Genomic DNA, 16,227 nt, shown 5'->3' on the forward strand with positions numbered 1-16,227 from the left:
TTCCTCTGTCAGCCTGTCAGCCTTCCAGGAGAAGTGTTCTGTCAACTTGCCCTCAGCTGGGGGGCATCAGGACAGCTGGCCGCTGTCTCCCTCTTGCAATGCCTCTCCCCAAGGTACGAATGTCATGCACTTTACTTCATCTCTTGGGCCCCTGTGCTCTCTGTCCCCCCTCCCCTTTTCCTCCGTTTCTCTGATGCTCGAGTTCTGCAGCTGGGTCTGTGCAGGCCTGGACAGCTCAGCGGGAGGCCTGAGCTGAGGAGACCAGCGGCTCCCCGCCTCGGATTGATTTATTGACCTATGAATCTTTCCCCTGGGAGAAGCAGCTTTATACCCTTCCTTCCGCTCTCAGGCTCCCCTTTTCAGTTGGCCGTCCAGGAAATCTGTCTGTTTTGTTTCCCCACCAATCAAAGCCCTATGACCTCACGACCCCTCGCACATAGGTTTATTTATTTATTTTTTTTAAATCCCCTTCCCAGACCAGTCACTGTAGCCTGGTGAATAAGCGAATCCTCAAACGCCTAGGTAATTTGACCACTTTGTGAACATTTGGATGGCAGGTTGTGGCTCTAGTTGGCTTTTTCGCTGCTGTGGCTAAAAGACCCCACAAGAACAATTTTAGGTGAAGAAAAGTTTATTTGGGAGCTCACGGTTTCAGAGATCTCAGTCCAGAGAAGGCCGACTCCATTCCTCAGGGCTCAAGGTGAGGCTGAACAAGGGGGTAGAGCTGTGTGGCAGAGGGAGAGGCTCACCTGATGGTCAGAGAGCAGAGGGAGAGGCTCTACTTGCCAGATAACAAACACATATATAGGCCAAAGTCACCCCCCAGACCCACCTTCTCCAGCCACACCCTACCCACCTTCAGTTACCACTCAGTTAATCCCTATTAGGGGGATTAATTCACTGATTGAGTTAAGGCTCACAACCCACTCATTTCTCCTCTAAACCTTCCTGCATTGTCTCACACATGAGCTTTTGGGGGACAGTTGTGATATAAAAATCACTAATCATTGATCTGTGATTGTGTGGGAGAGTGGGTGTTCCTTGTCTGTGGGTGGCAGAATTCTGTCACCTTTGCCCCTGGAATGTTTCAATGCTTGGGCTCAGCTCCACTGTCCACAGCTGGATAGGGCACTGGGGAGACGAACCCCTTACATTAGTGTCAAAGTTGCATCGCTATTTGGAAGGAGAACTTTTTAGATCAATTGAAAGGAAAGAATCTGTCCCTAACGCTGGGTTCACGTTACTGAAATGCTCAGTCAGCCATGCCTGGCTCCTTTTTAGCCTGTTAAATTGTCTGGAGAGGTTTGGGGCAGCTTTAAAGGAATTTTTTTGTGAGCTAGTGGAGAGCTGAGAAATTGGTTAGTAGAAACCCCATATTTTGCACATAAGGGAAATGAAGCCAAGAGAGGTTAAATGACTGGCTGTAAATTAAACACAAGAGAGAAAGGAATATTGTGCTGGATCTCCAGAGAACGCACTTTCTAGCTTTCATTTTTGGCCTCGAGAGGATTGATGATGGCGAAAACCAAACTAATTTGGCAGCCCTCCCACTTCAATTACTTACACGTGCTCAATAAAATATTAGTAGAAGACGTAAATGCTTATATGAACTTGCCAGAGAGGTGGAGAAATGCCCAGGAGCCAGGAAGAGAAAGGAAACAGAATTATAAGTAACAGCCTTGGGCTGCCACGGCAGAGACCACTTAAAGTAGCTCTCTACATTTTCAGCCTTAGAGAAGCCTGATTTTCCTGGGTCCTCAGCCTGATTTTCCTGGGTCCTCAGGAAAAATTTATATGAGACAGGGAGTTGGATCCTGCAGGTGGCATGCGGTTAGGACCAAGAATAAGAAATGATGTGGCCAGGTGGCCCTGGAACTGATGTGGACACATCACTAGGCTCCAGGGTGGAGCAGCTACCGATAAAGCATAGACATCAGTGCAAAAGGGTAGCTACAGAAAGATCAAACGCTCTAATGCCTTGGAGTTGGAATAACTTCCAGAACATAAGTGCTGTTCTTAAGAGGTGATGCAGGAATATTAAAATCTGATTGAGATTCTTAAATAAGATAAATATCTGAAAGTTACTGCTTTCACTTGGAATTGGGTTTGTTAGGCTTCTTTCAAGGAGAAATAATGGGTTAGGTTAAACATCAAGTTTGAGTTATAGAAAATAAAGGAACTGACATCATTTTGTACCTTATGTAAGTCCTGTGAAGTATCATCCCTGCTACAGAAACTGTTTTGCTAGACCCAGCTTCATCAAGAGCCCTAGGTTTTGACACCAATCCAGAAGGGAATCCTTAGGGTCCTGAGACCTTGTAGACAAGCCTTCCATGCAAATACGGGCCATTGAGAGCTACTCTCCTCAGGAAGAGCTTTGAGAACATTTTCAGTTATCAGCCCAGGGAGAAAGAGAGCTTGTCTCGACCCTGGTTTGGGATGGGAGAGGCTGGGCAAGTCTTCCCTATGAGGAATCAAACTTGGGCCCACACCTCTGGAAACTAGATTGACATTGCCAGAAAGTTGTGGGAAATCCCAAGCCAGAAAGTCAAAATAAAGCTTGGCACTGCCTACTGAAGGAACCCAGTCTTCAAGGGATTCCCGCAGAAAAACCAGCCTACAGTGAGAGATCACAAAGCACACTCAAGAAGGCCCAGGATGAGTGGTGAACCAGTCAACGATGAAGTCGGAAGGAGTAAAGAAAAAGGAGAGAATGGAAAGCGCACAGAGGAAAAGGCAGTGGGGGATTTGAGAAGGAACCAAACCTTCTGGAAGCAAAAGATACAGTTCATGAACTGGAAATTTGACAGACAGGTGACAGAGCAGGCGATAGGTAAAAATAAAGGATAGGGAATATAAAAGGTAGGCAAGTAATGTAGAGGAACCATACAGGGGAGATCAGCATATACCTAGAGGAAGATTTCAAAGAGGAGATAAAGGGGGAGGGAGAGAGGCGATTTTTATGAGATATTGATAGATAGTGTTACTGAATTGTTGAAGAGCGTGAGTTTTCACATTTAGGGCCCTAAGATCTGAGGAGGCTGAAATAAAAATAAACTTACAGCTGGTAGTAGATATTTCAGAATGACAAAGACAAAGGAAAAGAATATTTAAAGTTGCCTAAGGGGAGAAGTTTTGATTACCTACAAAACAACAGTAACTGGCAAGACCCTCAGTAGTGCCCTCCAGAAGCCAGAAGACAATAGTGTTAACTGCGAGTCTAGAATTCTGTATTCTAATCTATTCTTTTTTCTTTTTTAGAGAGAGAGAGAGAGAGAGAGAGAGAGAGAGAGAGAGAGAGAGAGAAGACAGGGAATTTTAATATTTATTTTTCAGTTTTTGGCGGACACAACATCATTGTTTGTATGTGGTGCTGAGGATTGAACCCGGGCCGCACGCGTGCGAGGCGAGCGCGCTACCGCTTGAGCCACATCCCCAGCCCATCTAATCTATTCTTCAAATGAGAAAGCAACAGATATTTTTAGGGGAAGACTAAAAATGTTTACAAACTCATCCTTTATCCAAGGAACAGATGTGATTTAGGATGAGTTCAAGAGAACTTAGGAGAAAAGAGGAAGATGTAAGAAGTATTAGGAAAGAATTCAAAACAAGATGGCAGATCTCAATAAGCTCTAGCAAAAATCAACAATAATAATTACCACTGAGGACTTGAAACTCAGTGTAATTAAGAACTGAGAAGTAGGAGCTCAAAAGCTAGTGAGCGTGTGTGTGTGTGTGTGTGGGGGGCTTGGGGGAGAGGGAGAGAGAAGCAAGCAATTATAGTGCATAGCATTTAAAGGTTATGGTATTGGGAAGCTTTTTCCAATTAGATACGCCTATAAAAAGATAGATTGGTCACTGAAGTGTACATGTCAAACAAGTAAAACAGAAATGGAGAATTTACAAAATCCAGGAGAAAGTAGAAAAGGAGAATTAAAAAGCAAAATGAAAACATTAAAAAATAAAATTAATTGGTTAAAAACCTCATAGATTAGCTCACAAATTCATATATTGACATGTAAAACTGTATGCCATTCATAAAATTCTATAATCATAAAATGTAAGATATTAAATAGATAAAAGTAGAACTATGTTAACCCAAAGTACCCTGAAGTGGTTATTTAATATCAAACACATCTGATTTTAGACAAAAACTTTGCAAAACTTATCTAAGGACCAAATGATGTAATAAAGCTGAAGTTGGATGCACCGAGCTACGTAGTTTGCAACGTATAAGCACAACTCAACAGAATTACTGATAACTATTTGACAAATGGAGAATCAGTGAACACATACCTCAGTGTAACTAGCATGTGAACATATTAAATTTTTTGTAGAAATATGGACAAGGTAGATCTAAGGGCATATATCAACCCCTGCAGTGAGCAGTTAGAGAAAACACATTCTGACCTTGAAAATGTGGACCATTTATTGAGTTGACATCCATTGGGCTGTTGCGTCAATCTGAGTCTCATCAAAGAATTGTTTGTGTTGGCCATGTTTTTAAAAACACTGTACTTAAAGTACACATGAATAATTTGTAGCTAAGAGAAAAGAATCACAAGATAATTGATGAGATATTGGGTATAACCAAACATATGAAGATCTAATTATTTTTTGGGCTGGGCCTGGTGATGCCTGCCTGTAATCCCAGCAACGTGGGAGGATGAGGCCGGATCACAAGTTAGAGATCAGCCTCAGCAGTTTAGCAAGGCCCTAAAGCAACTTACCATGACACTGTCTAAAGACAAAAAATAAAAAGGGCTGGGGATATAGCTCAGTGGTAAAGTATCCCTGAATTCAAGCACCACATAATGATAATAATAATAATAATAAGATAAATAATTTATTGGACAGCTAAAACGTCAAAGGAAAATTTTATGTTTCAGTGGGCATGGTGGTGCACGACTGTAATCCCAGCAACTTGGGGGCCTGAGGCAGGAGGAGCACAAGCTTGGGGCCAGCCTGTGCAATTCAGTGAGACCCTGTCTCAGAAGAAAAAGGTAAAATAAAACGAAGGGCTGGGGATGCAGTTCAGTGATAGAGTGCCCCTGGGTTAAATCCCCAGATCTTCAAAAAAAAAAAAAAAATCAATTTTAATGCATCCCCTAGAAAAGGAAAAAGACAAGAAACTATCTAGAAGTCAGAAAAAGGGCAACAGAGTGGAGACATCAGCAGATGGTTACAGAAGGAAAGTCTCAATGATCAGTAAACTTTCCAAAATATGCTGAAGCTCACGAGGATTTCTTAAGGTGCTCACTGAAACAGCAGTGTGTTACTATTTCACACTCTCAGATTGGCAGACATTTTAAAGCTCCCAACACCAAGTATTAGCAAAGTTATGGGAAAACCCTGTGATGTTACATGTTGTTAGTGGAGTGAAAATTGTTTTAAACACTTTTGAGACTCAGATAAATCAAAAATTTCAAGACCCTGTAGCTTACCACTTCCACATCACCTTTGAGGTTCCCTTGCACATGTGCATACAGATGGTGCATCAACACTGTTCTAGAAAAAATATGGGATGACTTATTATCCCTGGATTGGGAAATGGGTAATGAAATTGTGGTTTACAGGGTGGACTGTTGGACCTTAACTGAAACATGGCAGCTACTTCAATATGGAGGAGGACTTTGAAGGACAAAAGGCAAGTAGGAAGGGTGGATCTTTCCGGGAAAATTTCTCAAACTACAAAATAACTCAACTATCTGTTGGGATGATGCCTCATAGTTCTCTGGAGAGAGGGAGAAATAAGGCTTTGGTTGCAAATATGGTAAAACATAGCCAAGAAATTTTTATATTGTTTGCGTTGTGTATCTCTCATGAATTTCTTTACAGTTGCAGCTTTCAGCATGTAAAACTTTCAAATGGCAAAGGACATTGAATAAAACAGGCCAAAGGAGATACGGGAGGGTAAGAATTTTGACAGCCAAAAGGCTATGTTGTTATTGGAAACAGGTGATGCCTTTGTAGAACCATCTAAGACAGTCAGCCTGGAAGCTATTATAACTAGTACGATAGCCTGGGAAAAAGAAAATAAAATGTATGTGGCAGGCAGCCTAATGGCCACCTGCAAGGCTCTCCATTTCCGTGTTCCTGGAGCCCATGAATACGTGACTTAGCACGGGGACTTGGTAGGTGTGATTCAGGATGGTGAGATGACAAGACTGTGTGGGACTACCCAGGTGGGCCCAGTGCAAACTAAGGGTTCTTACAAAAGGGAGGCAGGAGGACCAGGGTCCATGGTGGGAAGAGGTGGTGATGGAAGCAAACATATAAGGGAGGGAACTGGAGCCCAGGGACAAGGACAGCCTCCGGCACATGGGAGAGGCAAGGCCAGATGCTCACCGAGAGCCTGCAGAAAAGACCAGCCCTGCTGACACCTGCATTTTAGGCTATTTGACCTCCATAATTATAAGATCATAAATTTTTCCTGTTTTATTGTGTTACATTTGTGGTCATTTGTTACAGCACGAGATTCAGTACAATATTTGCTGTCTCACGGTTTGCCTATAAGCCTTAAACCATTCGGACACAAATAATAGAAATAAAACCAATTCCTAATAGTAAGGCAAAATATAAAATAGCTAAAAATGTACCTGAAAATGAATGTGAAGATCTGTATGAAGAAACTTAAGGTGAAGTTTTTCTGAATAGATAAGAAGGTATGGAATAGGGACATAGATGGTACGTACGGTCCCAATATTGTCCAGAAGATCATTTTATACAAATCATCTGTGGTTGCAGGTCTTGCTCCACAAAAGTCCTGTTTATAAAATGGAACTTACTAAAGTGGTTCTAAATTAAATTTAGAAGAGAAAAATAGCTGTGCAATGGAGAAAATTGCCTCCCACCCCGTAATGCTTGTTGTTCTTGGTGTCAAAACACATTTAATTCATCATCACCTAGCAGATGGGATTCAGCTGCAGCAGCAGGCTAATAGGATGGTGGAGGGAAATGAACAGAGCTGGCTTTAGATGGGACAGCCGGGGAACTCTGTCTGTGGAGGTGACATTTTGGGAGAGACCCGATCCTTGAGAAATGGCAAAGCCACCAGGGAAAAATCATTCCTGGCCAACTGAGCAGCAAGTAACCATCTTGGTGTGGTTTAGGGAGAGCAAGAACCCTTCCTTCAGGGGTGTGGGTTGGACAGAAAAAAATTCAGGAGCCATGGTACCATGGGGGTAAATTATTCTCCATTATTTACCTTCCTAATTTCTTCCTGGAGGCTCAGTTTTACTCGCTTACCTAGGGAGAGTGTTACCTAATTCCTGACCCACGGTTTTGCTTCTGTTGACTTTCCAGTGGAACTTGCAGGTAGCCGATTCCAGGTCTAGGTTGGCACTCAGGTGCCATCCATTCTGCCTTGTCCATTCCTCGATGGGCAGACCTTCTATATGCACTGCATTGGTACCTCCACCCCCACGTATAACTGCTGGCCATTTAGGAATATTCTTTTCAAGTCCTACTCTGAACCTTTTCTGTCCAGAAAGCAGTGAAACAATGTGTTGAGATGGGCAGCCCAGATTCTATCATAGTATCTGCTCATGTGTTCAAATCAGGTTAGATCTTGTGTTTGACAAAGGTACAAAGACCGGGTGTCCAGTAAACAGGAGATTTGGGAATGCAGGGCTCCCTGTGCTGCCGTTGTGTGGTTGAGTTACTGAAGATGATACATCTAGAATTGTATCCTGAAAATTAAGGCTACCATTTCTTGGCATTGTCCAGCATTATAATTAACTTCCAGCTCTGTGCCATTTATAAAAATTATCTTCTACGACCTAATGAAGTGTATTAAGAAAGGCTGGCTAGGAGAGTCAAGGTGGAACCTAATGATGTTGTTAAGAATAATTGCAAATAGTAATTTGTGCTAATTAGTGACTCCTCTGCAGACAGGCACTGTCCCTGTGACTAAAGACCACCCTCATCTTGAAATCTACAGCTGGGTTCTCTCCTCAGCCACCTCCTTCCATCCAACACCTGGGGCCAGCAGCCATTCAGCAATGCTTCTCACACATGGGGGCCTGTCAAATTTCCAGTTAAATCAGTAACAACAGAAAATGCCATCTTTCAGCTTCATTAAAACAGAAAGGATTTGGGCCATCCAGAAAACAAACCAAAAGATTCAGAACATGGACACACAGCTGGCCCTCTGTGACCCTAAATTCCACGTCTGTTTATTCAACCAACCACAGATCAAAATATTTTTTTTAAAAATTGTGTCTGTTTTGCACATACAGACTTTTTCTTCTTGTTGTTGTTGTTCCCTAAGCAATCCAATATAATAACAATTTCCATAGCAATTACTTTGTATTAGGTATTATAAGTCATCTAGAGATGATTGAAAGTATATGGGAGGATTATGCATAATATGGGAGGATTGTGCATAGGTTAGATGCAAAAACTACCCCATTTTATAGAAGGGATTTTAGCATCCATGGACTTTGGTAGCCCAGCCGGTCTTGGAACCAATCCTGGAACAGATACCAGGGAATGACTGCATTTATTTTAAAGGTATTTTCAGATTGCTGTATTGCATTAATTTTGTTTGACCTAAGGTTCATTTCCTTGTGATCAATTGTCTAACATTAGATTTCCTTACATGTTAGGCAATTTTAGTTTGCATGTTTGTCTTGAGTACCTCATTGTCACTGACCACACCATACAGGTGTGTACACACACATACATGCACACACGCATGAAGACACATATGCATACATGTGTACATACATACACACATGAGCACCTCTCCCTCCTCTTCTGTCCCTTATAGCTCTCCTATCCCCTCTGGCCTGTATTGCCAGCCCAGAGCTCCTACCCTGGTTTTACTGGGGCCTCCACCTTGAAGGGCAGTGTTTCCAGTTCCCTTCTTGGGAATGCACCTCCTGCTCCCTAGCCAGGGCACTTTAAGGCCCTGTCTTCCCTTAAGTATGAGAGCCAGGCCTTGCTCCTGCCTGCACCAGACCTGGGTACCATGGGCAAAGCCTTCAGTCCCCTCAACCTTGTCATTTCTGTTCTATTTACAGGGCAGCCATGATCTGGTTTGGGGGGTTCTGTCTTTTGACACATATTTTCTTTATGTATTATTGTGCTTTTTGCTTCATCGGGTGTGGAATTTACATGATATTCAGCAGCCCTGGTGAGATTCAGGGTTTGGAAAGGGAGGCACAGTTGAGCCTCATCACATGCAGATTATATATTTGCAAGTTCACCTCATGGCTAAAATGTATTTGTAACCCCCATATCAGTATTCCTGTTCTTGGAGTCTCTCACATAGATACCCAGGGCACCTTCCCAGCTTCTTGGTGAAGCTCTGTTTCTTTTCTCAGCCTGTTTACTATCATTTTGTTTGTGAGTTTGTGTGTGTGGTTTTGCACTTTTTGTTGGTGATTTTGCTGCTTAAAGGGCCCCCAGGCATAGTGCTGAAGTGCTATGTACTGTGCAAAAGCACAGTCAAGCTTCCATGTGCCTCCCAGAGGAAATACATATGTTAGAGAAGCCTCATTTGCACACAAGTTGCAGGATGTTGTCCTTGAGTTCAGTATGAGTGAATCGACACTCTGTATTAGATAAGGAATCTTTAAACAGAAACACGTGTAAAATGAGTTTTGGATCAGTTGATTGACAAAAATGTGGCCAGAGAATCCCAGGAACCTGACTCTGTGTTTCCCCAGCAGCAACAGCTCCTATTCCCTAACTCGGTATTCAGTGCGACGTTGTGGAATGTAATGTAATTACTGCCAAGAACTGGAATCCACTGTATGTGTATATGTGAGCAAAAAATGGAAACCTTCCCTCACAAGTAGTTCCTGTAGGAGCCCCAGGGGCGCTTCCTTCCACCTCCCACTGATGTTTGCTTGTTCGTAACCCCTCTGCTTGGCAGGTTACTTTCTGAATTTTCTAGAGCCAGTCAACAATATCACCATTGTCCAGGGCCAGACAGCAATTCTGCACTGCAAGGTGGCAGGAAACCCACCTCCCAGCGTGCGGTGGCTGAAGAACGATGCCCCCGTCGTGCAAGAGCCGAGGCGGATCATCATCCGGAAGACAGAATATGGCTCCCGCCTGCGAATCCAAGACCTGGACACGACAGACACTGGCTACTACCAGTGCGTGGCCACCAATGGGGTGAAGACCATTACCGCCACTGGAGTCCTCTACGTTCGGCTCGGTGAGTCGGGACAGCAGAGGCACGTTGGTTCGCAGATAGGAGTGCCCACAGCCACCAAGCAAGAGATGGGTTTGCTCTTTGAAACTGAAATACACAAATCAACATGAGAGGAAGTCAATAAAGCCACTCCCCAAAGCCTTCCCCGTTGAGCACAAACCTGACTTACCCTGTTAACCCATTTACTAGTGATAACAGAAAATAGACACAGATGGAGTGGTCTGTAAACATGGAGCCCAGAAAAGAATCCCAGACACACAAGGCGAACTGGGTCATTCAGTGGAAAGGCCACATCTCAGCAGGTCAGGTGTCCATGGGGAGGCTGGCCACACTGCGGGTGGCCAGGGGAGTGTTGGACAGGTCTCAGCTCACTTGTCAGAGTCTGTGCCAAGATTTTGTAAAACTGTTTGCACCTCCCTGCCCATGCACACCTGGCCCAGCTGGGGCAGGAGGACTGGGAGATGACAGGTCTGAACTTCTGTGCTTGTCACATGGAGTGAAGGAATTAAAGGCAAGAAGGAATGTATTCCTTTAGTCCTGGTTGTGGGGAGACCCCAGGCTATGCATGCCCTTCTAGGATCACACCATTGCCAGAACAGGCTTTGTGGGTGAAGTTTAGATGAGGAGCGAGAAGGGACGGCAGCAACTCCGGAAAGAGCCCCCAAAGTAGCCACAGAAACAGAAAGCACCCCTTTGTTTTGTTTTGTTTTTAATGATTTCTGGCATCACAAGGGTGTCCTCATGAGCTGAGCAGAGCCCAAGGCCTGAGGACTACCGGCCACAAATGAGCCCAGGGGCGCCCACCGTGTTTACGATCGGCGTGACTTGAAAGCAGTTGTGTTCTGGAGGGTGAAGTATTAATAACCTGGCTTTTTGCTTTTTCCTTTTAGGTCCAACACACAGCCCAAATCATAACTTTCAGTAAGTATCTGTTTTCCTCAAACCATTTTCCGATCCTCTGAGGTTATGTAAGAATCTAGGTTTTTAAATCCAACAGACTCCTGTCTTTGCTGAAATTCCAAAAGTTGTCCGGGCAGGACACAAGGATGGCAATGCGCTTGTTTAGGTTTGGGAAACCTTTACATTTTCCATGTTTTCGTGTAGAGGAAAAATGTCATCAAAATAAAGATTGTTAATTGCTTTCAGGGATCTTGACCTTTCAGGACAAGTGAATCGGGTATAAACACACACACCAGATTACCAGGACCTCCTGGTGCACAAGGATGTTTGCAAGCAGGGGGCAGTTCTTACTGTGAAATCCCAGCCCCACCCGTCTGCAGTTTACTTCTTTTTTTTTTAAAATTTTTTGGCAGTGGTGGGGATCCGTCCCAGGGCCTTGCACATAGCAGGCATCTCTATTACCGAGCTACATGCCCAGCCCCTGCAGATGGAGTTTATAAAGAGCAGGGCACTCTCTACTGCCAGGGTCTCAAGCCCACCTTATAAATGAGGAGGCTGAGGCACGCAGCCAGGCTCCCATCCCCTTAGCCAGCGGCTGACTGAATCTGGCTTTGGACTTGGGCCTCTTTCTTCCAGCACAATGACTGACCCACTGCCACTGGATTAGGAGTTCTCCTCTGAACTGCAAATGCTGTCGTGATGTACAGGGAGAATTACTCATTTCATTTTCTGCGTTTGAGGCAAGGAAAGACTAAATCCCCTTCGTTTCCCATGCAGCCACATTGGACAGCTATGGCTTCACATTCAGATGTTCTGAGCAGTAGCATGAACACGGCGCTGTCGATGAACTGCTCAGTCTGTGCTGGTTTCTGTTTCCCTGGGGCCTGTGGGGCCATGTTGGGAGTGCGGGCAGCCTACTTGAGAAGGTCTCTGCTGAAATATAGTGCTGGAGCGAATCCTTAGTGATCATTCCTACACAAGATGATTAGGCAGAAGAAGTTGCATCAAGCATATACTGATGGGCTTTGGGGAAAGTATAGGTCATTTAGAAGTTATTACTTTTTCTCTAATTTATGTCTTTACACTTATATATTTTACAATGAATGTATTTTATTTATTATAATATTATGAATATATAGTAGGGACTAGGGATGTAGCTCAGTGGTAGAGCACCTGCCTAGCACATGCAAGGCTGTGGGTTCAATCCCTAGCATTGCAAAAATAAATAAAAATACAAATACTATTAAAAATATATACTGTTATGATTTATATACATTATAACAATATATAACAAAAATATGCAAATATTTCACTTAGAATTATAAAGCTGATTTATTATATAAATGTGAAATATTTTCATGTATTTCTCACAGATAAGGGGAGACTACTAAAATCAATACAGACAACAACTGTTCACAGGTTACTTTCCTGCATGACATAAGAAAACATGGTTCTCTTTATCTTCCATAAGATGATTTCCAAGTTTGTTAATTTTTGCTACTTTGAAGGATGAAATAATGTTGTCTTGCCTATTTTATTCTCCATCCCCCCATTCCTGAGGCTGAGCCTGTGAATGTGAAGTTCTTGGCACTGATATCTCCCATTTCTCACTTACCTCATTGTATTTTCCCTTTATGTTGTCTCTTAATGATTTTAAATAATTATTCCTATCTTATTTCTTAGTCATATAGAAATGAAAATTCTTTTGTTACTTATAAATAATCTATGAGTTTTTCTTATTATACCTTATTAAAAGAATGCCCCAATTTCCTTGAAGTATTCTGATGGTGTTTTGGTTGAAATTATAATGAATACTATGTAAATTTGGTGAAAACTGAAATCTAAATTAAATTTTCCTATCAAGAACCACTTCATGTTTTTAAAGCATTCTGACACATAGACAATGTATCATGAAATATTTCAAATATATGAAAACAAGGAATTTTTATAGAGAACATCCGTGTACCTGCCAGACACATCCTAACATTTACGTTTTACTCTGCTAGCTTTCTTGCTTCTCCTTTTCACCTACTCCTCCATCCATCCCATCAGTCCATTTTACTTCTCATTTATTTCACAATGTGTTGCAATTATTTTACACTTACTCTGAAATACTTCAGGATAGATATCATTAAGGAGTTTTATATTTGTTCCCTATTCCCATTTCTACTTTTGTAGTTCAAGTTTACATACAATATAACATACAGATTTTCAATATCACCAATAAGAGCTAACAGGCACACAAGCCTCTGCAGTCAACCCCTGTCCCAGTACAGAGCATCGGCATGCTAGAAAGTTCAGCCATGCGACTTCCAAGTCACTCCCCTCTCCATGCACCCACCATACTGTTTACTTTTTTTCTTCATGGATGAGACTTACCTATTCTAGAACTTCACAGAAATGAATCTTGCAGCCCGTAGCTGTGTAAGCCTGCCTCCTTCACTTAGCATGATGTTTCTGAGATTCACCTACACTGTAGCTGTCACAGCGGGTTATTGCTGTTCATTGCCAAGTAGTTTCCACCTTATGAACATACCAGTGGGCTTATCCAACCTCCCTTGGATGGACACCTACGTACATTACAGTCTTTGGCTATGTGTATACAGCTGCTATGGATATTCTCATACAAGATTTTTATGGACATGTATTTTCATTTCTGCTAATGTTATCTAGGCATAGAATTGTTGGGTTTTGTGCGTGATTTTTAAAGAAATTCCCAGGCCTTTTCCTAAAGTCCTCATACCACACTTTGTACTTCTACCAATAGCATTGAAAGCTCTGGTCACTGCATGTATTTGCTGACATTTGGGGGCAGTCAGTCTTCTTAAGTTTAGCTACTCTCTTTTATAGTGGTCCAAGTGATCTTTTATATCATTCTAACATCTTGTAAAACTAATATTTATTAGTAATTTTTTAATGTTCAGATTCAGGTTGAACATTCCCAATGTGAAAATCCAAAATCTGAAATACTTTAAGATCCCAAACTTTTCGAGCCTCATGTCAGTGCTCAAAAGTTTCAGAATTTGGAGCATTTTCGGTTTTCAGATTAGATAGGCTCAACCTATAAAGTCTAGGCACATATTCCAAAATCCAAAAAAATCTCCAGAGTCTGAAACATTTCAGTGGCCAGCATTTTTTGGATAAGGGTTCTCAACATGTAAATGTATTTAAGACTATAAAGTTTCTTCTGAACATCATTCTGGCTGCATTTCCCTGCCTCCAAACAGTTATTTGGGCTTTTGAAATTTTTTATTGCTTTCTGATTTTTTTTGTATTATTTTTTCATTTATTTTTATTTTTTAAATTTGTTCAATTAGTTATGCATGACAGTAGAATACATTTTGATATATTATACACAAGTGGAGCACAACTTCTCATTCCCCTGGCGTGTACCTGGTTCAGCTCCTTTAAATACTTTTTGCCTTGGATTCAGTTTTGAAGAAATAGCTATTCCTACTTTCTTTTTATTTGCATTTTCCAGGAATTTATTTTACTAACCTGAACTACTTTAAAAAAAAAAAAAAAGCTCAAACAAAATCACATTTTACGTCCTGTTCTATGTAGGTCTCTGTTTAGTGTATGCAACTAGATTTTCCAATGTAAAATTCCACATAAGACATGGCTCATTTTATCTAATACTCAGTGTTCAAATCTCTACGCCAGTGCTGCTTTTAATTACACATTCACTGCCTGCAGACACAGGTTAGCTCTTGTCATTAATACATAACCATCTCACAGTGAGCCTCTGTCCCACGTCTTCTTGTCCCTGAGGGTAAGTATCCTCCCAGGACAGAGTTCTGAGTTAGAATCGCAGGTGGCCACCTCCCTTCTCCCCAAGAATAGCCAGATTGCCCTCCACAGAGGCTGAGGGACTCAGAGTCCTGGCAGCAATGAATGAGTTATCATTTCCCTTGACTCTTTCTAGAACATAGTATTATCAGAACTTAATATTTTCGCCAGTGTCTTGGGCCATAGGATAATTTTATGTTAGATTTCACGAGTTAGTGATGAGGTTGAACATCATCTTTTTGGTTTAATAGCCACTAAATTGTTTGTTCACATAAAACCTGCCCTCATGATTTGCAGATTCCCTGTTTGCAAAGTTCCTTACTCACTATGGTTTATTTGGAAACTCAAAATCAGCATCCGGGGTGTTTTCCTGGTCATTCATGGATATGTGCAGAGTGGTAAAAAATCTGAGTCACAACACACTCTTTGCCAGCTGAGGTCACTCAGCAACACTACTTGTTTTAGTTCTCAGATTATAAACAGATATCCTTTTTGTGGTCTATTTAGTGTCACGTTTTTCATGTTTTCATGCTTTTTCTTGGTGATTTCCCTGGCTAAAGTGGCTCCCGGGCATGGTGCCAAAATGCTGTCTAGCCATCCAAAGCCTGAGAAGGCTGGGATGTGCCTCAGAAGAAATATGTGTGTTCGACAAGCTTTGTTCAGGCATGAGTTATAATGCTGTTGGCTGTGACTTCGATGCTAACCAGTCAATGATATATATATTAAATACGGTATCTTTAAACAGAAACACATTAAACAAGGCAGTGTATTATTGATAGGTGGAAGAAAATGTTGTGACTAGAGACTTGTAGAAAATTAACTGTATACCCACTATGAATGGTGGTTCCATTTCTGCTAATTCAGTGTTTGTAATGACTTTATAGAAACAAACTACCAGAAATAATCAAAATAGGCTGTGTTTGGTCCATTTTTTTTTCCATTAGGATAGTTCCCTTCTTATTATTTCTTTGTAAGAGTTTTAGAATGTTATCCAGACATAATCCTTTGCATAGTTTTTGCTCCATCTAGAATCGAGTTTTTTATGCTGATAGAAGCTATTGTTATACTTCACTATATACATGACCTAATACCTTGGCACCATCTAATGATGATCTCATCCGTATTATTAAACTTAACACCACTTTTGTTATAGATAGAATTTCTATACGTATGGGTCTACCTATAGGTCCTCTGTTTTGTTTTAACTATAGCTTTTGATCCTGGACCGATGGTCAACATTCTGATATTTAGTATATGTTGCCGCAGGTAACAGAAGGTACCTCACCTACTGCTAAGGGCTACATTGTGCCCCCCACCAAATTCATTAGGTTGAAGTCTTATCCCAATGTGTCTCCCTATTGGAGACACGG

At 41.9% G+C, this 16,227-nt stretch overlaps 1 protein-coding gene across 1 annotated transcript in view; it reads left to right on the plus strand.

Moving 5' to 3' along the window:
- Ror2 (receptor tyrosine kinase like orphan receptor 2) overlaps window positions 1–16,227 on the plus strand; it is a 51,005-nt gene that overhangs the window by 7,614 nt on the left and 27,164 nt on the right. Inside the window, exons 3-4 of the mRNA XM_015503979.2 lie at window positions 9,884–10,171; window positions 11,059–11,089. Coding sequence (XP_015359465.2) covers window positions 9,884–10,171; window positions 11,059–11,089 — 319 coding nt within the window. The remainder of the gene's footprint in view (window positions 1–9,883; window positions 10,172–11,058; window positions 11,090–16,227) is intronic.

Source organism: Marmota marmota, unplaced genomic scaffold (assembly GCF_001458135.2).
Source record: "Marmota marmota marmota unplaced genomic scaffold, marMar, whole genome shotgun sequence".
NCBI classification, from domain to species: domain Eukaryota; kingdom Metazoa; phylum Chordata; class Mammalia; order Rodentia; family Sciuridae; genus Marmota; species Marmota marmota.